The sequence below is a fragment of the Hyaloscypha bicolor genome (genome assembly GCF_002865645.1).
Source record: "Hyaloscypha bicolor E unplaced genomic scaffold K444scaffold_125, whole genome shotgun sequence".
Taxonomy (NCBI): domain Eukaryota; kingdom Fungi; phylum Ascomycota; class Leotiomycetes; order Helotiales; family Hyaloscyphaceae; genus Hyaloscypha; species Hyaloscypha bicolor.
In genome coordinates, this window is record NW_020194627.1 from 233,421 (window position 1) to 260,504 (window position 27,084).

The window sequence follows — 27,084 nt, forward strand, 5'->3', positions numbered from 1 at the left end:
TTATTTATATATAAAGTATTAGATATAATTTATAGTTATATCTTTCTATATTTCCTATTATATTAGATTACTAAAAACCGGATTTTAAATAAATATTAGAAAGCCTAATCTATAGCTATAAAATATTCTAAAATAGAATTTATTAAGAACTAAAAGAATAATAAAATAGTAAAAGCTATATCTGATCTAATTATAATTATAATATAAAATAATAATCTAACTTTCTTTTAATATATTTTAATTTAATATAAATAAACTTAACTATTATATATCTAAAAATTAATTTCAAATAATAAAATACTAGAATATTTTTTATTTATTATTTTAAACTTTTTCGTAATTTTTTTAATATAAATATTATAAACTAGTTAGAGCTTTTTAGCTTTTTAATTTCTAATTATATAAACTTCTAGAAACTATTCTATATCTTATATATTATAAAATTTATAAATTCTTTTAATTTAAATAATAATTAATTAAATATATATTCTATTATTTTTATAATAAAACACTTAAAAGTTATTTAAATAAAAAATAATAAAAAACTTATAATTTATATAAATATAAATATAGAACTTTTTATTAAATCTAGAAAATCTAATTCTTTTTAGAATATTTATCTAATATTTATATTATAGAATAGAAGAGTTTTATAGCCTATATAAAGCTTAATCTATTTCTATTATATAGCCTAATATTTTAAAACTATCTAATAGCTTATATATTATTATAGATTTATTAGAATTTCTTTTTATATTAATAAATATATTTATAATATTAAATTACTTTATTTCTAGATTAAAATAAATTATAATTATATTAGTTATTTAAAAACATTTTATTATAAATATAATAATATATATATAAATAAAAGTAATATCTTTTTTTTAGAAATCTTTATAAACTATTAGCTTTAAATAATACTAAATAATATATTTATTAGAATTAATTTTATATATAAATACTTATTTTAAAAGAATTAGAAATATATTTATTTTATTACTAGAAATAATTCTTTAGTAATTTTGAATTTTAAAATTATTAATCTCTAGTTTAGTATCTAATTTAAAATAATTTTTAGCTAGATATTTCTCTAGATTATTTTATATCTTTAGAGCTTTTAAAAAATTATTAATATAAATTTTTATTATTATTATATTATCTGGAATTTTTTATTCTAGATATATTTTTAATTAAACTGCTATTATAATTATAGTATAAATAGTTTTATAATTAAATTTCTTTTTATAATTCTCTAGCTAATTAGACTAATTTTTTTTAAAAGAAATTCTAAATAATTAATCTAATTTAATTTATTTATTATTTCTAATAATATATTTATTATAATAATTATATTATTACTAGATCTATTCAGATTTCTGTTCTGATTATTTCTTTTATATAAATATATTTAAATTAGCTTTTTTCTAGTTTTAATAATTAATTTCTTTATCTATTTTCTTTTTAGTTTTATTATTTAATCTTCTATTTTAGTTAAGCTATTTATTTTTTCTATAAAGAATTCTTTTATTTCTATTAAGCTTTTTATTTTATTTATAAAAACTATTAGTAAATCTTATTATTAGTTCTAAAAATATTCTTTTCTATTTTTTATTAGTTTAATCTATTTTTCTAATAGTTCTAGTATATTATATTATATTTCTTTTTATAATATTAAGTCTTTTTAAAAGCTTAGTATTTTTATTTTTATTATATCTAAATTCTAATATACTTTCTAGTTCTAAAATATTTTATAGAATTATAAGTTCTATTTCTAATAAGGCTATAAAGTTTTCTATTTCTAAATTATAATTTATTAATATATTTATATACTTTTTTAATTATTAGTTTATTTATTTATTATTTTCTAATTTAGATTTATTTTCTATTTATTTTAATAAGCTATTATATTATAATTTTTTATTATTAAAGATTAATTTAATATTCTAAATCTTATTTTCTAGAAATAGTTCTATTATATTTTTTATAATTTTTATTAAATATAAAAATTCGGATTTTATAAATATTAAATATAATATATTTATATAATATAATTCTTAATTATTAGATATATTCTAGAACTATATATATAAATTTTATTTTAATTAAATCTGAAATTAATTATTATTTAAACTATAAGCTCTAAATTATATTAATAGAAATAATTATAAAACTATAAATCGAATATTTTATTTAATATTTTCTAGTTATTTATATATAAAAAGCTTTAATTATATAAGTAAATTATAGCTATAAAGCTTTTTAATTATAGTCTTTTAGATAAATTAGTTATTAAATATATTATAATAATCTTATTTATAATCTTTTATTTTATTTATTTAATATTATTATTTAATTTATATATATATAAAGAAAAAAGCTTAATTTTAATATCTTATTTCTTTATTTAGATCTAATAAACTAATATTTTTTAAATTAAAATAACTATTTTTTTCTAATTATATTTAATATAAATAATAAAAAAGTATTAGTTTACTAGTAATATATAATACTATTATATATTCGTGAAATGCTATTTATATAAGGTTAGTAAAGTTATTATTTAGAAATAAGAATTATAATATTATAGTATTAATATATAATTCCTAAATTTACTAAGTCTAAAGAAATCTAGTTTACTAGTCGAATTATTAATAGAATACGAGATTATATAACTATATCTTATATCCTATATCCTATTACCTATATTCTATTACTTATATTTCGTATCCTATATCCCGTGACTATATATATAACTCCTAAAAAAATAGCTATACTAATACTAGGAACTCTCTAAAAAACGCGAAAAATAATATCTTTTTCTAATTATATATAAATTCTCTAATCCGGCCTAGTACTAGATTTCCTAAATACTTTATATATCTATATTGTTTCTAAGGTTTTAATTATATATTAAAGGCTATAGCCTTTTATATATAACTTCCTCTTTTATAATATTCTTCTATCTTATATATTTATTTTCTGCCCTATTTATACTTAATCTATTTTTCTATATCTAATTATATACTTGAGGGTATTTATTAGCTTTAATTTTATTATAGAATTAGTAGGATTCGATTCTTCTTTAATTTATTTAACTTCTATAATCTCTTATTATTTATATATCTAGTAAAGGCATATTATATTAATTATTAGATACTTCTCTTAAGTAATTCCTAATTTAATAAGATATTTATATAATAACTTTGAATCTATAGACTACTAGTAGTAATTCTAGTACTTTATTAATTATAGATTTAACTAAAGCGCCTATATTAAAGCTATAAGCTATATTATAGAGTTTTAAAGCTAGAATACTTCTAGTAACTCTCTTATATTTAGTAAAGAACTAGTAAATAATATTAGTATATCTAGTTCTATTTACTAGAACTAAAATATATCTAATTTAGGAAAAGAGATCTTTATTATTTATAAATAAAGTATTTATAAAAACGATTAAATATAAGGATTTCTTTATTAGCTTTACGAATCTTAGCCCTCTAGTAATATTCTTAATTTATTATTAAATACACTTATTAAATACCTTTATATTAGTTTCTAAAGATTTAATAGCTTAAATAGTAATTAATAGATTATATAAAGCTTCTGGTTAATAAACTAATATAATATATTAGGTAATATATTAGTTTTTAATAGAGAGATTTTAATAAATAGTACTCCTATTACTTATAGTAGTAATATTTTTTATAGAAATAGTTTAGAGGTTTTTATATTAGTATTTCTATATAAGAATAATTTTAGTAATATTTATATAAATAATACTTCTATTAAACTTAAAATTATAGTTAAAAGTAAGGGATTTATACTCTTTAGCTAAGAACTTAGCCTTATAGAGCTTTAGTTATTTTATTTTTATAAAATTATTAGTTCTAATAAATAGAATATTATTAGTTTAAAGGCTAATAATTTTAAAGAATTATTTACTATAAAAAAGGCAAGAATTATAAGTTAATTATTCTATAAAAAGCTTATTAATATAATAGGAATAATAAGTCTTAAACTAGTAATTCCTAGCTTCTAATATATTATATAGTAGTTTTATAACTTTTAGAATCGAATTATTATTTAGATTTAGCTTTCTAATAAGCTTATAAAGTAAGTTAATATAAAAATTGCAGTTAAATAAGATTATTAATTAGATATAAGCTTATAAGATATTATATAAATATAATTCTATAGTATTTATTATTATAATAGTAATACTAAGGATAATTCTCTAGCTAATATATTAAATAGTAGGTAATTATATTAATACTATATATTTCTTACTATTATTATAAGCCTAGATAACTAATTTCGACTTTTTAAATTCTCTTTTCATATTCTTATTTTTAATCTCATTAATAAACCGGGAGTTAAAGATATATACTTTTTTTAGTACCTGAGATCTGGGAATAATCTCAAATATATTCTTTTCTAGAAAGCAAGTAATTTTAACTTAATAGGAGTTCTTATATAGGTTATTATCCTATAGAAATACTATAATATCCGGGTTCTTATAAGAGTATTCTTTATTATACTTTAGTAAAATAGCGGGAATAGTAAGAGGAATTATATTTGTATTACCTTTAGTTATATTATAAAATTCAAGAATAGGTTTAGATTTAAGGCTATTAGTAATAACCTTAATATTTCCTATATAAAAGGGCTTTATAGAAATTAAATAAAAGATAGTATTACTATATAATAAAGCTAATATATAGTTCTTTCCGTTAATAGCTACTAGCTTATATAGCCTATCCCAATTACTAGATTAATTAGTATTTCCTTTATATTATATGAAAATGTCTGAATTTAAGGAAAGTTTATAAATATTAGTAATACTAGAACTATTTTGGATATTTAGGGTATTTGTAATTTAATATCTAGCTTAAAGCTTCTGAATTTCTATTATTACTTTCTTAAGTATTACTAATTACTATAATATAATTAGTAATAGAGTATTATATTTAGTTATTCGGGGTAAAGTACTATAAACTAATAGAATTAGAATAATACTATTAGATCTAGCAGAATTATTAATAGCCTTAAAAGCTATTTAAAGTATAGTATTCTTATTAATTCTATTAATTTTAGTTATAATAATAAGATAAATATATTAAATTAGGCTATAGTAATATTCTATAATTCTAATAAAACTATAAGCTTTTATAAAAACGATTTTAATCTTAGTTCCTATAGTATTTATAAGCTAAGTAAACTTCTTACTAGTAAACTACTTTCTGGTATTTACTATAATCTAATTAGAAGGGCCTAAATAGGTATTAATCTAATACTATTTTAGGGCATTTCAAATATATAATATACTAATATTTTAAAGCTATTAGCCGGCTTAATATCTAGTACCTTTATTAATAATATAAAGTATAGGCTTACTAGAAATATAGAAAATATTAATAATAATAAAATAATTAAAGCTATTATTATTTCTTAGGTTAAACTTAAATTATTCTAGTAATTATCCGAATTTCTGGTATTATTTATAGTATTTTATAAAGTATTTAAGGGCTTTTATATTAATATTATAGCCTGCTTATTCTAGTATATTTTAAAGCTTCCTAATAAATAAATAACTAAAATAGTAATATAGATATTATAATTTAATCTTTATAAGAAAGTAGAAGTTATAAATAAAGAATTCGGAAATAAAACTTTATAGAATAGTATTCTAAAACAGGAAAAAGTATCTAAAATATTATATTATAAATATAAAGTATCTAATAGAAATAATAAGATAATTAGTAAGATTATTAAAGTAGATCCCTAGCTTATTTATATTAGCTAAGCTAAATAGAAATAAAGTCTTTATAAATATAATATGGAATTATACTTATTTAATTAGTATTCTTACTATTATAGATCTAATAAAGGATATAGATCTAATACTAAACTAGATATTAACTTAACTTTTAGTAATTTTATTAAGTTAGATACTATTATTAGTCTACTATAAAGCTTGGAATTAGTTAGAACTAGTAATTGAGAATCTAGAAGCTCTAGTATTAATTATAACTTTATAAAAGTAGTAAGTATTATATCTTAATATATTATTAATTATAAATATCTGGGTATTTTCTATTTATTTAATAGGCTTTAAAGTATGGTTTTTGCCTATTATCTAATATATAAGGGAAAGAAATATAAGGTTATTTATAAGAGTATTAGTTATAGAAATAGTAGAAGCAGGGGCTATAAAAGTAGCTAGAAAGCTCTTAATAGAAATAAAGTAAAAATTAGAATAATATTTCTTTTCTTTATTTATTTTTACTAGTAAGGCTTTAAAAGCATTATTTACTAGTTTATTCTTATTATTCTTATTATTTTCTTTTTTTTTTAAATTTAGTAATATACTATATATAAGTATTACTAAAGTATTTATTAAAGTTACGAATATTTCGGGATCTAAATTAGTAAATATTTCTACTCTTAAATTAAGCCTTTTTAGTTTCTTATTTTTCTAGTATATATTTCTATAAATAGTATTTAAATCTTTTATATATAAAATATGACTTTAGAATATAATTATTATAATTACGGGACTTAAAGTAGTTATTACGGGTTCCAAAGTTATAGTTAGGTTCGTATTAATAATTTCTAGATAAATAGTAATTTAGAGAGTTTTAAAAATAGTATTTTTAATTAGTAAAAAGAATCTAAATATTAATTTATTATTTCTTCTTATAAGTAATAATAAATAATTAGAACTTATTAATAAGCTAGCTAAGATTATTAGGAGAATCCGAGACTATATATTAGTATACTAGTAAGCCTTAATAGGAAGTAATAATCTTATTATATAGGAATTTAGTAGTTTATAAAACAGGAATAAGGCTATATTATAATTTATATAGGTTATTAATTAGTATTTAGATAAGCTCAAATATTGTTTTTTTAGAGTCTTTTACTATTATAATTACTAAAGTAATAGTATTTTATTTATCTAAATTTTAATAATAATAACCGGGGCCTTTTAAGAAACTATAAATATTTATATAAGCTTCTTTATATATTTATTAAAAGAGCTAATTATTATAGAAATAGTCTTATACTAGTTCCTTTAATATAATAGAAAAAGCTCTTACTAATACCTTTTCTAGAAGCTCTATATATTAGTAAATATTTAGAAAAATAATAAGTTTTTAGTTAAAACGATTATTAGTTCTATTATATTTTTATATCTTAGTATATATCTTTATTACTTTCCTAATAAGATTTCTAGTAATAATAGTAGAAATTAACTAGGAGTCTTTTAGATATAGTAGATCTAGTAATAGTAATAAAAGTAGAAGTAATAAATAACCTTAATTTAGAAAAAGTAAATAAATATCTTAATTTAATTAACTAATTAACCGAAAATACTTGGTTTCCTTTTATCTAGTTTCCTCTAGAATAAGATAAACTAATATAATAGATTCCTTTAGAAGATCTATTTTAATTAGGCTATTTTTAATAATATTAGCTTTATACTAAATATATATTATTTCTTCCTAAATAATATTAAATAGAAATTATATTATAGTAAAATATATATAGTTTTATTTAATATAAATACTATTATATTAAAGATATTTTTAAAGGATTTATAGTTTAGTATAGCTATAACGGCGGGATTAATATAATAGTCAAAGACTCAAAGTTTAAAGAATCTCATATATTAGAAAATACTAAGCTATAAAATAAAATAGGGAGGATGTCTCGACCTTTAGTATTATTCCGTCTAAGTAATTCCGGCTTAGCTTCGTTTTATACCTATTTCTAATATCCTATCCTTGGTAGATTATACCCTTATACTAGCTATTATATTATTCCTCCTCTAAAGAGAAGTCTAAATACCCTTATTTAGGGGATTATTTAACTATAATATAGAAAAGAAAAAAGAGAAAATAATAGCTATTAATCCTATTCTATCTAATTCCTATAGCTTACTTGTAATTAAAGTATAGTCTTGACTCTGCCAGAATAACCCAGTTCCTAGTATATTCCGGCTAGTTCTTAGTATCCGTTACTTGTATTATGCCTATATCTATATTAATAATATAGTCTGGAAGTACCGTATAGGCCATGGCCAATATTAGGACTATTATTATCGGGCGGTTTTTGAATAGGAGTAGTAAATCAAGTCTATTTATTAATATAGGCTTTAATATAGTAGCTTGCTTGCCTTTCTTCTTGGCTAGGGTAGTAATATTTAACTTGATTATACTGTCTCTGAGTTATTTAATTAACTTCTGGGCCTTTTCAAACTTAATATATATATTTTCAAGTTATTCTTCTATAATAGAGATTTATTTATTAAGGGTGGCTACTTGAGCTACTTTATTATTAAATCCCCGGGCCTTGAGCTATATGATCTTGGTCTTATAGGAGCTTCTGAGGGATTTTCCGACTTTCTAAACGGTATTATATACTAATTCGTTAATGTCTATAGGATATTATTCCTTTAACTCGGTATTTAGGATTATTTTCTAGCTCTTGGTTTTAGACTAGTACTTTATATAATAACTAGTACTTGGTATTATATGTTTTCTAGTTATAACAGGTGTCTTAATATTAGTTTGGCTACCTTTATTATAGTTGGAGTCTTTTTTATTACTAGAAGTCTTTTTATTCTTAGTCTTTTTACTATCGGAATCCTTACTATTATCTGATACCTTATACTTCTTGGATAAGCTAGCCTTACTCTTTTTAACCTTTTTGGCATTTGGCTCTGTAAGGTTAATAAGGAAGCCCTTATTAGTACTATCCATTCCGCCTATTAGATTATTAGGCTTATTATTACTAGTAACTAAAACCTTTATTTTATTATTCTTAGAACTTTTTATTAAGATATCCTCTATAGTAATTTCAGGTATATTCTTAAGAGTAGTATAGGCCGTATTCTATATATTAACCTGTTCTTAGGTAAAGGAGTTACTATTTTCGTTTATAAAAGTAGTTTGGCTAGTAGTTATATTAATAATAGTAATAGCTACTAAACTTGAGATACTACTACTATTATTTAAGTTATCCAGGATCTAGTAAGTAGCCTTACTTAGTCCGGCTATAGATAATATATTACCGGGATTTCTTATTTATTTCGTCTTTATTAATAGTTTTATTAAGGCGGTAATAGTAGTATAAATAGTTAAGGTTATAAAGGTTAAAATAGTTAAGAAGGTTTCTCTTGATTTTTAATAATATTTTAAACTAATATAGGTAAGTATTTACTTTTAGCTTAGTTTTAAGAATTCATTTTTTTTTTATAATTTGCCTAGATAATAAAGTATAATCTAGTATAGTAAAAGAAGGTATTTTGCCTAGATTTTTAGAAAAGAAAATAAGTACTAATATAGTAGAATAAAGGAAATATATTAGGATTTAGATAAAACCCGGGAAATATCTAGATTTTTCTTCTTCTTTTCTGGTTATAGAGGCCTTATTATTAAGGTTTATTATTATCTAGATAGTCTTTATTAAACTTATCCTTTTTAGTATACCGAATCTATTTATTTAGCCGGATAAGAGGTCCTGCTTTACCGGGGTTCTACTTATAAAATTTATATAGTTTAAATACTAAGTTCTTAAAGTTTAATATAAGATACTATTTATTATCTATATCCTATTTCTTCTATTTAACTTTATAGTAAAGCTTACTATAAAGTACCTTGGAAGAGAGAATCTTTTTGACTTCCTATTCGAGTTTACTATTAACTTTAGTAAAACCAGACTCTTTATTAGTTTGGCCGGGTAGTAAGTTAGTAAGATCCTTATAAAGTCTATCTATATAGAAAATTGGCCAAATCCTATATAATAGGGGAAGGTCTAATTAATATAAATAGCTAACTATTTTATTAATCTTAAATAGTCCGGTAAAGAAGTAGTCTAATTTATTAGACAGATAGTCCGTTTTCTATATCTTTTTAATTATATAGATTATATCTTCTAGACCAAAATCTAGTTCTTATTATTTCTTATTAGCTTACTTGGCTTAATACTCCTAAGCTACTACTATATATTCTCGGGTATAATTAATAGTAGTATTAATTCTCTTAGCTTACTATTATATTTCTTTCTAATTGAGTTTCTCTTTTAATATTTTGAATTCTATTATTAGTAATATCTAGTTAAAGCTTAGCCTGGATTTATATCTATAGTCGACTATTAAGGAAAATAAGCCGGTTAATTTATATAGGCAGGTAATATCTATAGTATTAAGTACCGGAAGTAAATCTGCCTAATTATCCTAGAAGTAATTAATAAAGGAATAAAGTCGGATATTAATAATCTGGTTAATAATTTCTGTTTATTTATTAGTTTGGGTATATTCTATAGTCGAGAGCTTTAGCTTAGTTCTAGTTAATCTTAATAGTTTATTTATAAAGTCTAAAATAAACTAGGGTTCTTAGTTACTTGTAATAGTAAAAAGAGAACCTCGGAATTACCAGATATAGTAATAGAATAGGCTAGTAATAGTTCTAGCTATAGTATTTTTAGTTATTAGTAGACTTATATATTATTTGGATAATCTATTAACTATAATAAATATATTATTATATTCCTTACTTATAGAACCAGGGATATGGAAGTCTATAGACAAATCGTCCTATATCCTTAGGGAAACCGGTAATAAATATAATAGGCCTAGTATTTTATCTTTTGGCTTATAAGACCTTTAATATTCGTAGTAGTTTACTATAAAGCAATTAATATTTACCGAGAAAGTAAGCTACTAATAGAGTCTCCGAACTAGAATTTTTGTCTTATTTCGACCGGAGTAAGTAGTAGTTATTATATTATAGATTTGTTATAGGAGCCTAGTTTATAGATTATTATATCTATCCGGTATAATAAGTCTTTTATTATAAAGTAAATAGCTATTTAATATTTCCTATAAATCCGTATTTTCCCGGGCCTTCTTATATTTATTTTCTAGGGCTGGGTCCGTCCGATTAGCTTATAGGACTTTAACTATAACTAATAGCTTATCTAATTCTTCTATTTCGGTAGAAGTATAAGCTATATCTTTTATTTTAGTAGAAGCGAGAATTAGATCTAATAGAATAACTTGTTTAGTTCTCTTAGCCTCCTTAGCCTGCTTCTGGGTTAATATAAGCTTATTCTTTTAAAATAAGATATTAGTAATAGTATTATTTTTATCTGGCTAATAAATAATCTAGTAATAGAATTATAATAGGAAATTTATCTATTAGATTTATTATTCGTTTAATAGCCTCTTAGTACCGAAATACTTAAAAGCTTTATAATTAGTAATAATTAGAAAATTAGGTAAGCTAATTAGTTTTACTTACTATTCCCGGAATCCTTAGATAATAGTAAGGAGTTCCTTATTATAAATTTTATAGTAGCTCTCGGCTCCTTAAAGAGCTTTGAAATAGAACGAGACTGGGTACTATTATTTGTTCTCTAGACTTTTTTAAGAGAGTATACCTATAGTAGCTAGGTCCAAATAATTAGTTTCTAGGCGGGTTTCCCTATTATATTTAAAATAGAAAAGTATAAAAACGGAGAGAAGCAGATTCTTAAGCTAATTAAAGATATCTAGCTAGATTTTATTAAATATAAACTTTAATAAAATATTCCTTTTAGTTAGATAATTTAGGAAATAGGAGATATATCTATAGGCTTGAATAAACCTATAGTAGAAGTTATAGAAGCCCAAAAACAATTATATTTCCTTTTTTATTATGGGTTAGTACTAGTTTTGAATAATAGAGGTTTTGGCAGGGTTTATTTATATATCCTAATTCGAAATAATAAATCCTAAGAATATTATCTTAAAGACTTCAAATTCGTATTTATAGATATTAATTTATAATTTGGTATCCTAAAGCTTTTATAGGACCGTTCTAATATACTATTAATACTTTTTCTTATTTTTGGAGAAGATTAATATATTATTAATATAGGCCGAGTAAAAGTCGTCTAAATAATCTATTAGAATAGTATTAATATATTACTAGAAAGTTACCGGACTATTATAGAATCCGAATAGTAAAACTACTGGTTTAAAGAATCTATATCTTGTCCTAAAAGCTACCTATACTATAGAAGCTAGTTTTATATAAATTTGATTAAAAGTATATTAAATATCTAATTTGGTAAATACTAATAATTTGGCTAATTAGTTAAGAGTTTTGGTAATAAGTAATAGAGAATAGCGGTTCTTCTTTATTATAGTATTTAGCTATTAATAATTAATATAAAATCGTAGGCTGCCGTTTTTCTTTTTAATAAATAAGACTAGTAATAAAAAGGGGGATTCGGATAGCTTAATAAAACCCTTTTTTAGGTTCTTAATAAGATACTTTTTTATTTTTTCGAGTTTACTAGAGCTTATCTTATAGAGGTAGGCTGTCTTTATTAAGGGGTCTAGTCTATTAAAACGGAGCTTATAGTTAAAGGATTAAGACTAGAGAAGCTTATTTGCTACTTTCTTGGAAAATATCCTAGCTATATTATATAGTTATATAGGGAGGGATATCCGGAGCTCTTAAAGTTCTTTAGGATTAAAAGATAGTATATTACCGAAGGTATTGGGTTTATTTATATTTAGGAAATATATTAGGTTACTAGTTTGAATATAGTATCCGGCAGGCTATAGTATTAGTTATCTAATTACTATAGATAGTAGTAGATATCTCTTTGGTTTATAACTCTATTTCTCAAGTATATAGTTAATCTTATTAATAGTAACTAATCCGACCAAGTTACTGGGGTCTTTGGTATTTAATTAGAAAGTAACTACTTTAATAAAATAGTAGAAATAATCTAGTAATTTAACTATTTCGAGAGTATTAAAGTCTAGCTCTTTTTTTCTTGCCTAGTATTTGGCTTTTCTTATAAAAAGGTCTTATAAAGAGATAAGAAATATATCCTTTTATTTCTTGGGTCTAATTTTACTAGTTACTTTTAGGATTCTAGTTAGAGTATTTTCGGAGTAATTACTTTTTTAATATTTCTTATTAAAATATCGGATTTTCTAAGTAAAGTCCGGCTGATTTATCTTATAGTTCTCTGGCTAATAAAGTTGATTTTATTAATAGTCCGGTAGAATATTATACTTTACTAGCTATTCTTTCCCAGAATTATATTATAAGAGCCAAGGTTAGTAGTAAGTAGATATTATTGAGTTTGGGAATACTAATTAATAGCTAGATCTATAGTAGCTAGATATTAAATAGCTTTACTAGGTTATCTATTAAAACCTTATAAGGGGACAGGGATTTTGAGTTTATATAAGGGTATTTATAATACTTTTATTAAGGGGCAAATATACTTCTAGTTAATTAGAGTATATATATTTGCTCCGGTATTTACTAAGTACTAGAAGGTTATGGTTTTGCCTTTCTAGTATACTTAATAATTAATAAGAAACTAGTTCCTACTAATTAGCTAAGTGAGATCTATAGGTTCTTAGTAAAGTTCTTACTCTAGGAGATCTACTTCTATATCTAGAGCTAGACTTTTCCCGACTTATTAATATTATACTTCTTATTAAATAGTAGGTAAAAGCCGATATCCTTATTATTTATCCCTGAATTATTAACTCTCTCTAAATAATTCTCTTTAATAGGTATAATCTTATTAAAATCAGGATAGGTACTTTTTATATATCCAGGCTTTTTATAGCTATAATAATAAAGACTCTCTAGCCGGTCTAGTCTCTTTTCAAATTCTCGACAGACTACCTTCTTTGGCTATAAGAATACCGGCTACTAAGGTTAATTTATTAGATATAAGGTTACTATAGCTTCTTAGATTCTGGTAGGCTTTCTAGCCCAAAATAGTATTTAATAATAAGTAATCTCTACTAGTTATTTCTTCTAGAATTATTAATTTTTAATTAAGAGAAGCCTATTCTCTTATTCTATATATTACTTGGCAAGGTCCCTGGAAGTATTAAACTTCTTATTACCCAAGCTTTTAAATAGCTCGAGATTTATTTTATTTATTAAGTTATTATATTAGTTATCCGGTAACTTCCCTAGTTTTATTATTAAATAAGTAAACTTTATCTAGAATACCGGAAATAGCTTGTTTCTTTATCTTAGGTACTAGTATACCTCTTTTACTTTCTAGTATTCTATCTCTTTACTTTTACTATAAGCTTACTAGAGGATCTTAAAGATCTATTTAATAATTAAGATCTATCTAACTAATTCAGGTTCTAGTTAATTACGAATAAAGTTACGGGTGTCTCTAGTAACTAGTTATATTATATAAGTAATTTTTAGTAATTTGCTATTAAATTTAGAAAAGTTCTATATTAGTTTATTTCTTATATTAAATATCTAATTATTAATCTAGTAATTATCCTTACTTGTAAATAGGACAGGATTCTTGATTCTAATAAGCTATAGTTAATTACTATAAACTAAAAGCGGGAGAGAGCCTTAGTATTAGCCCCTAAATAGTTCTCCTAATAGGGATCTATAGTATTCCTAAATACCTATCTACTTAGATCTCTATTTTATTACTTCTTCTTATACTAGTCTTTCCCTTATATAAAGTCGACCGGTAATTGCCTCTAGCTTATTAACTTTCTTAATAAGTTAGTTAATATATAAGTAGAATTTCTAGTAGTATTCCGCTTGTTTATTAGCTATAAGATAGTATTTATTAATAAGATTATCCTATATAAATAATCTCTATTAGGCCTTATCTGTTTTCGGAATATTTATACTAATTTTGAGTTCCAAGTTAGCTAGCCGCTTCTTAATATCTTCTTCCGGAATAGTATTATAATAGCTTTTCCAATAATATAGGTTTATAATATTAAAGTCCGGCTTTTCTATTTTATTATATTAGGGCCTCTTATCTAATATACCTATAGTAATAGTACTTGGTTCCGGGCCGTCTATAGTAGCTTTAGAAGAGATATTAGCTATAGAGATAAATACTAAGTAAGTTCTTCTTATTTAATATTAGTAAATTATAACTAATTATTATTTTGTCTAGTTTTAAATTAGTAGACTAAAACCGACTATTATCTTTTCTTATTTTAAATTAGTAAACTATTACTAATTCTTCCTATACTAGGGAAAAAGGCCAGTTCTTTTACTTTTATTAGTATCGAGAGAATATTATCTGCTCTAGTTAAGGGTTAGGCTCTGAAATTAACCGGATTATAGAGGATAATATCTTTCTTTTTTTATATTAGTAGAGGACCGACTACTAGAAGAGAAATATTATCTATTCTAGTTAAGGGTCAGGCTCTAAGATTAACTAGATTATAGAAGATATTATATTTCTAGTTAAGCTCTCTAGTTCTTTATAGTTTGAGGAGGTTATTAAATATTAAAAGCGGTATTCTGTCTTTGCTTTCTAAGGATAAATACAAGTCCTTTACCGGTAGTATTATATTGCCTCTATAGGCCAAGTCAAGTAAGCTTAGTATTATATAATAGCAGGATTAATATAATAGTTAAAGACTTAAAGTTTAAAGAATCTTATATATTAGAAAATACTAAACTATAGAATAAAGTAGAGAGAATACCTTAACCTTTAGTATTATTTTGTCTAAATAATTCCGGCTTAGCTTCGTTTTATATCTATTTCCGATATCCTGTCCTTAGTAAATTATATCCTTATACCAGCCATTATAATAGCTATATTAACTAAAGATTATATTACTAAAATTCTTGAAATTATCCTTAAATAAATCCTATAGGTTCTTATTAGAAGTTCTATATAAGATATACTAATATAACTTGATATTTAGATATTCCTAAAGATTTATTTTTATAGTATTATTAGTATTAATTCTATTTTCTTATTTCTTAATTAATTTCTTTTTCTTTTTATTATTTATATTAAACTAAGTTTAGTCTCTTTCTAGTATATATATGTGGTTTATAATAAGAGGTATTTAAAGGTAAAATAGTTTATAATAGGTTTATAGAAAGGGTTTAGTAATAAAGATATTTAGATATCTAGTTTAGATATCTAGTTTAGATACTAGATACTTAGTTTAGATATCTAGTTAAGATACTAGATATCTGGTTTAGATATCTAATTAAGATACCAGATATCTAATAAAATATTAAAGTAAATATTTTGCCCTTAAATATTTTATCTATAATAAGAAATTTAGGAAATAAAATATTATAATTCCGGGAAGATCTAAAGCTTAAAGAACTCGATTTAATAGTAAAATCAAAATAGTAGTTAAAGAGCTTTAAGAGCATATATAGGATATATATTTTAGAGAGAGAGTTCTATAAATATAGGTATTATATAAGTAGAAAAGATAGTTTCCAAGAAAGTAGTTTTAGGGCTAAAAGAAATTAGTTTTAAAGAATAGTAAAAGTTAAATAAATAAATAAATAGTTAAATAGCTAATTATTTATTAATTAGTAAGAGCTAGTATTTTCTTTTTAGGCTATTAAATACTTTTCCGGAATTAATAGTAGTTCTTTTTTTTAACTAGAAATAAACTACTTATCTTAGGCTACTAAATACTTTTCTAACTAGCTAGGTCTTCCTCTAATTTATAAGTACTAACTAATTAATATTGGTTTACTAGTAATATATAATACCGTTATATAAGTTATAGAATACTATTTATATATAATTAGTAAAGTTATTATCTAGAAATAAGAATTATAATATTATAGTATTAATATATAATTCCTAAATCTACTAAGCCTAAAGGGATCTAGTCTACTAGTCGAGTTACTAATAGGATATAAGATTATATAACTATATTTTATATCTTATATTTCATTACTTATATCTTATATCCCGTATCTTATAACTATATATATAACTTCCAAAGAAATAGCTATACTAATAATTACTAATAAAATAAAAATAAATAAATTAATTATATATATTATTATAATTCTATTTTAGATAAATAATACTATTTATAGTTTTTATTTATAATTATTTATAGCCTATAATTCTTTATAAATTTATATTTAGTTAAAAATATTTATTATCTAATATATTAGACTATTTATATTATTTATAATTTAGTAAAAAATAATTAGAAATAATACTAATATTTTATTTATATTTATAAATAATTTATAAATATTATTTTTAACTAGCTTTTATTAATAGCTAATTATAAATCTATTAATAATCTAGAACTAGTATTAATTTATTTATAATAATAGTTTTCTATTTTTATTTTTTAATCTATATTATAATTATAGCCTCTTTTTATTTATATATAGGCTTATAAACTAATAATAATTATTTATAAATTATAGGCTTTTATTTTTTTATCTAAAATTAAACTTATAAATATTATTTCTTATTTATATTATATATTTTTAAAAATTAAATATTATTTATAATTATAATATAAATCTAGTTTAATTTTAATTAGTAATTATATTTTATAGAGATTATTATAGCTATTAAATTAGATTTATAAATAGCTTATTTCTATTTATAAAAGCTAATAAATATATATAAAATATTTTACTATTATTTTTATATAGATTTTCTAATTTATAAATCTTATTATTTAAAATAAAATACTAATATAATATAAGTATTATTTTAAAGTTATTTACTAGTTTTTAATAAATAATATTCTTTTTTAAAAAAAATACTTATAATTTTTAATAATTATTTATTTAGCTATAATTTAAATATCTCTATTTATAAACTAATATATAAGTTTATAAAAATAAAAGTAGCTAGAAGTTTATTTATTAAATTAGTAAATTATTTAATAATTTTATATTCTAATAAAATAATAATAATTTCAGATTATATAAATTAACTAGTATTAATTATATTTATTTCTCAAATCTTTTTTCTCGGGCTATTATAAATCTATTAACTTTCTATAAATAATATTTTTTAATTATATTAAATATTATAGTTTTAAAACTTAATATTTATATTTTTAGATATTTATTAAACTAATTATAAATATACTAATTAGTAAATTCTTTAGATATAAATAAGTTTTTAAATAATAATTTATATAAACTATTTATAAAATAATTATAAAATATTAATTTTTCTTTTTTATTATTATTTTAGTTTATTTTTAAAATTAGAATTCTAATATTATTTTTATAGAATCTATATTTATAAAAAGATTTATATAATAGAACTCGAATAATAGTTATAAGTTTATAAATATATTATATTAAAGTCTATTTATTTAGAAATTTTTTTAATAGCTAGTTATAAGTAATTTTATAAATTAAGCTATTTATTATAAATACTAGTCTAGAAATTACTTTTTTCTAAAAGCAGTTTCTAATTTATTTATATTATTAGTTTAGATTTATAAATAGTTTTATATAAAAGTTTCTTATATATTATTTATAAAAGGCTTAAATATTTTTCTATTATATAAGAACTTATTTAGAATATTTTAATTAATTTATTTTAGTATTTTATTTCTTATAGATATTTTATAAATACTAGATAGTTTTATAAATTAGATTAAGAAATTTAGAAATCTATAATTATTTATAACTATTTATAAATATTTATATTTATTTATAAATAATTCATAATTATTATATTATTAGATATTAAAAAAAGAATTTTAAATAATTCTTTTTTTTTCTTTTTCTTTTTTTCTCTCTTTTCTTTTTCCTCTTTTCTTTTTTCCTTTTTTCTTCTCTTTCTCTTTTATTTCTTTTTATTCTCTAATACTAATATTAAATAATCTATTTTTTTTTAATATTTTTTTTTCTTTTTATAAAGTTTAATAAAATAATCTATTTTCTAAAAATAAATAAATAAATAATAATAATAAATAATAGTAGTATAGTAGGCTATTTATATATTAGTTATAGTCTATAATAATTTATAATAAATATATATATATATAAAAGTAAATTATTAGAAATAATCTAGTTATTTATATAATTACTAATAGTAATAATAATAATAATAATATCTAGAAGTATTTATTAAATTAGTTATAATTTATAAAATATTATATAAAAGTATTTATAGAAAGAGTAATAAGTATTCTTATTCTTATTATTATTATAATAGTTAATATTGCTTTTATTTAAAAAAAAACTAGCTATAACTATATATATTATCTATATATCCAATCTACTAGTATAATATATATATCTGGTAGGGTGAACTTGACTAACGAATTGGCCAAGCTCAGCCTCCAGGTTAGTAGGCCAGGCGGGGTTAGTAGTACGGCCGGGCCGCAAGACAGGTATACGGCGGGCGGCGAGGAGGGAGAGGAAGGCTATAGACGGGTAGGGCGGGGCGGAAGGGCGGGCAGGGCGGCGGCAGGCCAGTAGTAAAGTTTACTGCCGTAGCAGTAGTAATAGTAGTAGTAGTAGCGGCGGCAGCAGATAGTAGAGAAGATATTCTACGGACCGTAAGGAGTGTTACAGGCCAGGGGCAGGCCCGTAGCAGGTATAGGGGTTAACTTACGTATACGTATGTAAATATATATTTATTAAAGGAAAGAAGCTTTGGAATTCGAAATTAAACCTTACCTTATTTAGCTTACCTGGAAAATTTTTAGCCTTCAAAAAGTGAATTTTCAAAGTGAATTTAAAGTCAGTAAAGCTGATATCCCTTAAATAAGTGCCTGAGGCATCTAATTAATCTCGTAATCATCTATTGTTATTGACCATGACAACGGCTATCAGGAACGAGAGCAACGAGATTTCCGTACGTGCTCCCACAGTATTGATCTCCATTCCTTCCCTCCAACCAAATTTTTGCAGGGACCCCTTTGCTTGCCCATATAATCCTTTGTTTTTCCGTGTTGCAAGGTCGAAGAGCTCGAACCCGCGTCCTGGGACCCATGGCGGTTTGAATCTCCTGGTCTTGCCAGGAGAAGTGGCAGTGCAGCACTGTAGAAACAGTTGTAGCACTTGGCTATAGATCTCTTCTTGGCCTAACTGGTCCCCTCCGTCCAACCGCTGCCCATCGCGTGTCAGACGCTCACAGGAAAACTTGAATACATTCATGTACACGCTGAAGAGCGTCTGAGAGTAATCTGCGGTGAGGGCAAATTGGGGGTCCAAACCTCTGCAGTCTGAAGCCATGCCGAGAAGTGCGAAGACCGTGTCCCTCGGGTCAACACATTGGCGATCGTTGAACGCGGCAAGGAGAGCCAGTAATGTATTCTCGTCAAACCTTCCTGCAAGCTGATAATTTCGATAGCCGATGAGAGAGTGTATGGCGGCAAAGTCAACGTCATCGAATATTTTGAATACGTTCTTCATCGCGATCCGCTTGGAGTATGCTGCAAACGCCTTCAAGGGAACACACTTGGAGCCACAATGTACAGTCATGTCACCCGCCAGCACGAATTCTTGCAGAACCCACATCCGGTGCCAATACTCCCTTTCACGGAGTTTGATCATTGCTTGGGACTCCTCTAGTGTTGGCGATTTGTCCCAGTGAATGAGCGAGATGCATTTCATGCCAACGTCGCTGTCTTCCGAAGCAGGGCCTAGCCAAACGATGACCTACTCTGCTTTCGAATAAATCGTGCTCATCAGGCCGACTTGGTGATTCCTCTCTAAAAAGTCGCTTTGATTTATACAAAGCGCATCGACCCAGAGAATTCGGTTTCCGTTGGGGAGTCGCAAGTGCCACAGAGCCGACCAGAGATTCTCGCGGACATCAACGAAATGCTCATCGAGAAGTAATTGTTTCGAATTATCGGGCGAGCCCCAGCAGTATGATAGAGCCTTGTATCGGGGTTTCGTCTCCAGATCAACGGTGGTAAGGCTGCATTTTATCGGATCCTCTCCGGAGCCGCGGTGCAGAGTGAGGAGACGGGTCGAGGTCTTCGAGTCGAGGGGCCCTGTCTGATAGGGCCGGTGGGTTACCTCCATGTTCCCTGAGTACGATGGAGCAATTTTGTCTATGCTTGGCAATGCCAAATTCTCAGCAAGTTGGTTGAAGTTGAAGGTTGCAGGAGGAGGCTGCAGGACACAAGAAGGCTGCGCTAGACAGTCATCAGCCACCGCCACGATTTCCCAAAGCGGAAGCCGCCCTGCCTAAACAAACTACTCCGATCTTGTATAATTTATTCGCCAGGACATCTGTTTTAGGGGTTCAAGCACAAGTCTGAATTTGCCCGAAAACAGTGAGGACAGGGAGTGACTGGTCAGATCGAAAAATTGGCTAGTAAATCGCACCAGATCTATCCCATCGTTCAGGTCCTGAGTTACGACTGAGAGGATTGCTGACCAGGAGAGGCATGAACTCCAGTTTAGCAATGATTACAAGCTATCAAAGTCACCTGGGAAATGAAAATATTTTACTTTTAATAATACTTATATTAACTTATATTTTACTTTTTACTTTATAATATTATATATAATATATTATGATTACTAATTTATTATTAAACTTTTAGCTTTTTCTTTTGAATTAATAACTTAAAATACTATAATTATAAAAAGAAATAAAAAAAGAGCCTTATTAATCTTTTTCTTTATTACTTTCTATTATATAATATTACGAATTTATACCTTAGCTTAAGAGAAAATTACAAAAGCAGGAATTATAACCTTAATAATACAATTTAACTTAACTAATATTTATTTACTTTTATACTCTAGGTAGTGGGTGTTCTTACCCCCAAATCCGGGGTAGTTAAGCCGCTGTTTTTGGGGAGTCGGCTATGTCGGAGCACCAAAATTAAGCGACTATCATCATGTGCATAGTGTCCATCGGTCCTTTCTGTTGCGATAACAACTGAATAGTCACGTATAACATGCTATAATCGTAGGCTGGAAGATACTAGAATAACTGCTGTTTTATAGTGATAGGGAGCCTGTATTTATAGGTGCTGAGAGCCTCTAAAGCCCCTGAATTAGGCTCCCTTTCGGTGTCTCCAATAGCTGAAACACGCCTCTAAATGCCTTGTAATATTCAGCTCTACAGGCTGAGCAGCTGAATTTACAGCACCTGTGCAGCTGTGGCTTCAACGTAGTTACAGTGGCAAAAGCCACTATTATTGCCTAAGCTACAGGGGCCTTAGGCGCCTAAAAATCTAACACTACTGTACATAGCTGATGAATAGACTTCCATTTCAAAAAAGAGGTCAGATATGGCTCGTCATTACGCCATGGTATCCACGATTGATTACGCGCCGTCTTTGCCGTATTTTTCTGTCCATCGACAATGGTCTTGGAGTAATTCTTTATTGACAGTGGGTTTTGCTTTTGCGAGAGCATTGTAGAAATCTTCCTTAGCTACTGCAGGCTCTAGAAGTTGGTACGAGGGTATGTCACGCCAGTTCAGAGCCGCTGCCCCTTGTTGGCCAAGCTGACATGGGGCGAGTCCCCTCTTTCCGTGAGAGAGTACCTAACAGAAAACACCGTTTAGTACTTCATTGGGTTGTTTCGCATGAAAGTCATAGGGAAAACATACATAACAAAAGTACTCAGCTTTAAATATCTTTTTCATGGGCTCCATCAGCGCTTCCTGCACTACGTTGCTAATATCGCTGCCCGAGAATCCTTCAGTTCTCCTAGCAAACTCTGCGTAATCCTCCGTTGAGACATCGCAGCATGTCTCTCCAACATGTATTTCAAATAACCTCTTGCGTGCCTCTTCGTCTGGTAAAGGAATATAAATCCTCTTCCGGAATCTGCGAATAATAGCCGGATCTAAGATCCATGGTAGATTTGTTGCTGCTATAAAAAGGATTCCATTGTTGTCCTGGCTTACACCATCCATCTGCACGAGAAATTCGGTTTTCACTCGGTTGTCATGTTCTGATGACGAGTTGGAATCGCGAATACCGCATAGTGCTTCGATTTCATCGATAAATATCATTGACGGCTTCTCCTTTCGAGCACGTTCGAAGACAAGTCTCACAAGTCTAATACTTGTTAGCACACACTGCGGTAGTATATTATGCTTGTTAATAGAAATAGACATCGATAGCACAACCGGCAGGTGCCGACCGAGAGTGCATGGATTTTTCTCGACATATCCAACTTACTAAGGCTATGAATAGATGAACCGATTACTGACCTTTCACTCTCTCCGACCCACTTGGATTGAACGTCGCTGCTGCTGATAGTGAACAATGTCGAATTGACCCCAGAAGCAAGCGCTTTGATCAGTTGACCTTTTCCAGTACCGGGTGGTCCGTATAAAAGAATAAATCTCTGGGGTTCTCGTTTTCCTCTGAACAATTGTGGGAATTTTTTCGGCATCTCAGCGGCTATCTGAAGCTCCATTTTTGCCTCAGCTAAACCAGCAACATCATCCCATGCAACATTTGGCTTGTTAGTAAGGACAGTCTTGTCGAGAGACTCGTTGAGTTGTTTGTCGAGAGATTCGCGGCTGTATTTATCCTCTTTCTGATTCTCTTGAGCGACTTCGTCGTCCAGAGGCTCGGGGTCGGTGCCCGTCTTCAAAGCGATAAAGAGCTGCATGATGAAGGTCGTATGTTGAGCTCTGTGAGAATAAAGGCTGTGGATATTGAGATTTATAGGCAAATGCAAGACAGGAGGATAGAACAGAAAATCGGGTCCCGATTTGTCTCCAGCGAGCACCAGTGCGGGCTCTTTTGCGATTCTATCCCGTCACTCAGACATTCCGTGGTTTCCGGAGGTGCCCCTGCCAAGCGCGAAGGCTGTTATGGCTGATAAAGCCTCGCCTTGTGTCCTTTCGACTTACCTCATGTACTTCGTATGGCGAGTCCACCTGTCCAGGTGCTTTCCAAGTTTCATGGGTCTATTACTATTCCAAGTAGCGAATGGCAGAAACAGCGCAGCGACAGCCTCTGTTCAGATTCGTCACTACTTGTATTTTCATATGTCGGGCTTTCCCCCAGGCTTCCCATGTCGTTGATCGGCAGGAAGTGCTTTTTCTCGGAAGGGTTATTCATCCCATTCGTGAGGCTTCACTGACGCCCGGCCAAGGCCTGAGCCTTCGCCTTCCCCAGTCATCTTTGGGCGCCGACGTTACAACGTGGCATTCCATTCCACTAAATCGTGCCCTTCTTGATGATAATGTCACGAACTTCCATCCAGCCCCGGAATGCTGGTTGGTCGCCTAGCGACGACCAGCGCACATGCGCATTAGACCTTGCCGAGGATCGTCGATCAGCGCATGAGACCCCTGATACCCCTCCCAGAATTTGAAGCGGCAGGCAATCAATTGGGGAGCAGGGAGCGGGGGGCGGGGACACTTGCGCCGTAGAGAACGAAATATATACGTGCGTGTTGTGTGTGAATTTGTGTGTGCTTCATTACTTTTATGAAGATCTGTTCGACCTAATTCGTTGCCTAAAATGAATCCGATGGACCTCTCCGACGATAATCTCTTTGATCACATCGATATGCTTGAACAGAGCCTGCTGGGCCGCACTGTCCTCGGTTATAGACCGAGTAACACTGCCAACCAAGAAGACCTTGCGGATGTCTTTGTAGTTAAATTCATTCTCGATGGACTAGAAGATAGCAAACAGGACTCCGAAACAAGTCAATCCATTTGGTTTGGCAGGATCTGGAGATATATCCGTGGCAGGATGGCGACGAATTCTAGAACCACACATTGGGCGGCGCAGATTAGAGGAGACTTGTACGAGACTTTCCGAGATAAAGATTATGCTTTGCCGTGGAAATGGAGAGCAACATTGAAAATGACACCAGAAGCAATCTTGAAAAACGAGCCACAGAGGAACTTAGTTGGACGATTGCGCGTGGGAACCACAACCCTGAGTACTAAAGAGATAGCGGAGCGAAGTAAAACGAACACAATATTTGAGCGGGGGTAGCTGCTGACCTTTGACTATAGCAATGCGGTACGAGCTATATTACCAACCATATTCAATCTTCGGCGACAACTGCCAACAGTTTATAATGCGATTCCTTCGAGAGATCGATGTCAAATTCGACGAAGAGGCCTGCAAACAACTGAAAATGGCAACTGATATTGCCAACCTTCTCCGGTTGAGCCTATCGCTTCTCGGCCTGATATTTCTCCTGGACCTCTTTAACAACGAAGGCAGATTTACCCTCGCAACATCTCTGCACTCTGCACTCGCTTTCCTCGGCATGATACTACTCACATTTTCTCATCCAAGAATGTTCTTGTTGAACGTATCTCATTTACCTTTTAATATTCAACACTTCATTATTGTACTGGTTGCCAGTTTTGTCTGGTTTTTGTGGGTCCTCGTTGGCGCTGTGCTGTGTTTTAGCTTTGAAAGAGTGTGTGATGAGGTTGCTGTACGCATTGTTGATGGGGTAGAACTGTTCGATATGTGGAATTCGTGCAATATCTTCTTACGAGTTGCCCAGTTGTTGATATCCATTGTGTGCCTTTTGGGTGGCATCTATCATTCCTATTACGGTTCTTCCTTTATTTCAGAATAGTGGTGGATTGTCTCAACTCTTACTCGTTACACCATTTGAATTTCCCATTTCTGTTCTCACCTTCGAGCAGACATTGTAATTACTAAAAGAAGAGCATAAAGCGACTGAAAGCCGCGGCAATTGAGATACGGCTCCACAATCTATCAAGAAGAATAAGAACTATTTTCGAGGCTCTCGCTCCGTCTTGCGGCGAAGCGATGTTAAGCATACCGTCGGTGCGGGGTTGTTCACCCAATCAATCGTGACCAATCTTCATTGTAGTAGCAGCGGCTTTATGGAAATGTGAATTTACTCTTACATAACGAGCGCCACAGGCGTTGAGCATAGCCATTGAGATAGGTTTTGTCCTTCAGGGCCCCGATTTCGTCGGTAAACCAGTGGAGGCTTAGGTTGGGCATCGCTGCAGCCGACAGCCTGCAGCTGACCTGCAGGGACTTTCCCCCACGGGATGGAGAAACAATCCATTACTCAGCCACGTGTGCTTCGTACCCCGCGTACATATCTCTTTGCTGCACTCCTGCTTCTACGTGTTTTGGATTTAGGTTCCAATTCGCAGATTATCTGTATCGCTTACGTCCGACTCATGGCAGGCCGAGCGCTAAGCCCTGTGAAAGCAATAGGGTCCCTTGCATGGGGCTCTTTTCAAACCGTTTTTGAAGTCATTTTCCTCCCTTGGCGCTCAAGCTACGAGCCTATAAAATCTTTCCTCAACGATGAGTCCAAGGACGTCCAAACAGGCAGCTGGCGTGACAGAAAGCTAGCTGAGTTGACTTTCGTCGGAATTACTGTAAGCTTCTAGAGCATCTCTTTCTCGCTTTAAAAACTGTCGAAATAAACTACGGCTAACCAGGAGCTATTGTCATCTACAGTGTGCACTTATCACTGGAGCAGTGGTCCAGGCTCTCACCTGGCCGCAAGCACAAACGCCTTCCAAACTTCCTCTCGGCCTCTGGTATAGCAGCCTTGTGCTTTCGCTCGTGGCAATTTGCCTTGCAACTCAGCAGAGCGTCGCTCTCAATCGTGTGAGCAGTTATAAAGACTTCGACTCGCGAATTCGATCCCTGTTGGGTAAGAAGATTGTGTCAAAGGATAGTGATAGTAGGGCGACTTGGGTGCCTAGGGTGTTGCAACTTTATGTTTGGCAGACACCGATTATGCATTTGAATTTCGGGATTTTGGGGTTCGTTGTTGGATTGGGAATTATGGTCTTCGAAAGCAGAAGCGGAGCGAATAACAGTCCTCCAGCCTCAACGGGCTTAGATGCGAAGGTGCGTTGTTAATCCGAGCCCAGAATGTTGTCGGTTCTTGCTAACCCTATTTGGCAGGCTTTGGTCATTGTTGGCTTCGTTACCGCCTTCTCCTTTCTCAATTACTTATTCTCTACGGGTGTGCTATACCACAGAATATGTCGTATCGAAGACTAGATTACTGGTCCAGGTGGAGCCTTTTAACGACACAAAGCTTGCTGTTTCTAATCTACGGCACTCTTCCAGAATGCCTTCTTCAAGCGCAACTCTCTCCGATCTTGCAAGTGTCTACTAGTATTTTAAATATAATTAGCACATGCTGTTTCTCTAGACGTATCACGGTTGGCTGTGGGTGGCCGCGTGCTTTAATTTGTGTGAGGCACGTAATAGCAGGGTGATGCACAAGTAGTCAAGGTAAATGAGCTGCAGAGTGACGTTTGCAAGTGTAACTGATTCCAAGAGGTGATTGCAACAAGAGATTAATCGATGACCCTTTCCAAAGC

General features: G+C 28.1%; 4 protein-coding genes across 4 annotated transcripts; 2 read left to right on the top strand and 2 right to left on the bottom strand.

The window, feature by feature from the left end:
- Nucleotides 1–19,502: 19,502 nt before the first annotated feature.
- K444DRAFT_88389 (uncharacterized protein) lies at nucleotides 19,503–20,878 on the bottom strand. Its single transcript, XM_024888774.1, has one exon. It carries the CDS (start codon nucleotides 20,406–20,408, stop codon nucleotides 19,590–19,592), a length of 819 nt encoding a protein of 272 aa, XP_024732334.1. The 5' UTR covers nucleotides 20,409–20,878; the 3' UTR covers nucleotides 19,503–19,589.
- A 1,176-nt stretch (nucleotides 20,879–22,054) lies between these two features.
- K444DRAFT_617152 (AAA-domain-containing protein) lies at nucleotides 22,055–23,554 on the bottom strand. The gene is made up of 3 exons (XM_024881061.1): nucleotides 22,981–23,554; nucleotides 22,372–22,825; nucleotides 22,055–22,305 (listed from the first exon to the last, which is right to left on the bottom strand). The coding sequence occupies exons 1-3, from the start codon at nucleotides 23,385–23,387 to the stop codon at nucleotides 22,084–22,086; spliced, it is 1,083 nt and encodes a 360-aa protein (XP_024732335.1). The 5' UTR covers nucleotides 23,388–23,554; the 3' UTR covers nucleotides 22,055–22,083.
- A 668-nt stretch (nucleotides 23,555–24,222) lies between these two features.
- Nucleotides 24,223–25,388, top strand: K444DRAFT_617153 (uncharacterized protein). The gene is made up of 2 exons (XM_024881062.1): nucleotides 24,223–24,701; nucleotides 24,754–25,388. Exons 1-2 carry the CDS (start codon nucleotides 24,248–24,250, stop codon nucleotides 25,332–25,334), a joined length of 1,035 nt encoding a protein of 344 aa, XP_024732336.1. The 5' UTR covers nucleotides 24,223–24,247; the 3' UTR covers nucleotides 25,335–25,388.
- Nucleotides 25,389–25,860: 472 nt separating this feature from the next.
- K444DRAFT_88411 (uncharacterized protein) lies at nucleotides 25,861–26,952 on the top strand. The gene is made up of 3 exons (XM_024888775.1): nucleotides 25,861–26,121; nucleotides 26,204–26,602; nucleotides 26,660–26,952. The coding sequence occupies exons 1-3, from the start codon at nucleotides 25,918–25,920 to the stop codon at nucleotides 26,756–26,758; spliced, it is 702 nt and encodes a 233-aa protein (XP_024732337.1). The 5' UTR covers nucleotides 25,861–25,917; the 3' UTR covers nucleotides 26,759–26,952.
- The last annotated feature ends 132 nt before the right edge of the window (nucleotides 26,953–27,084 follow it).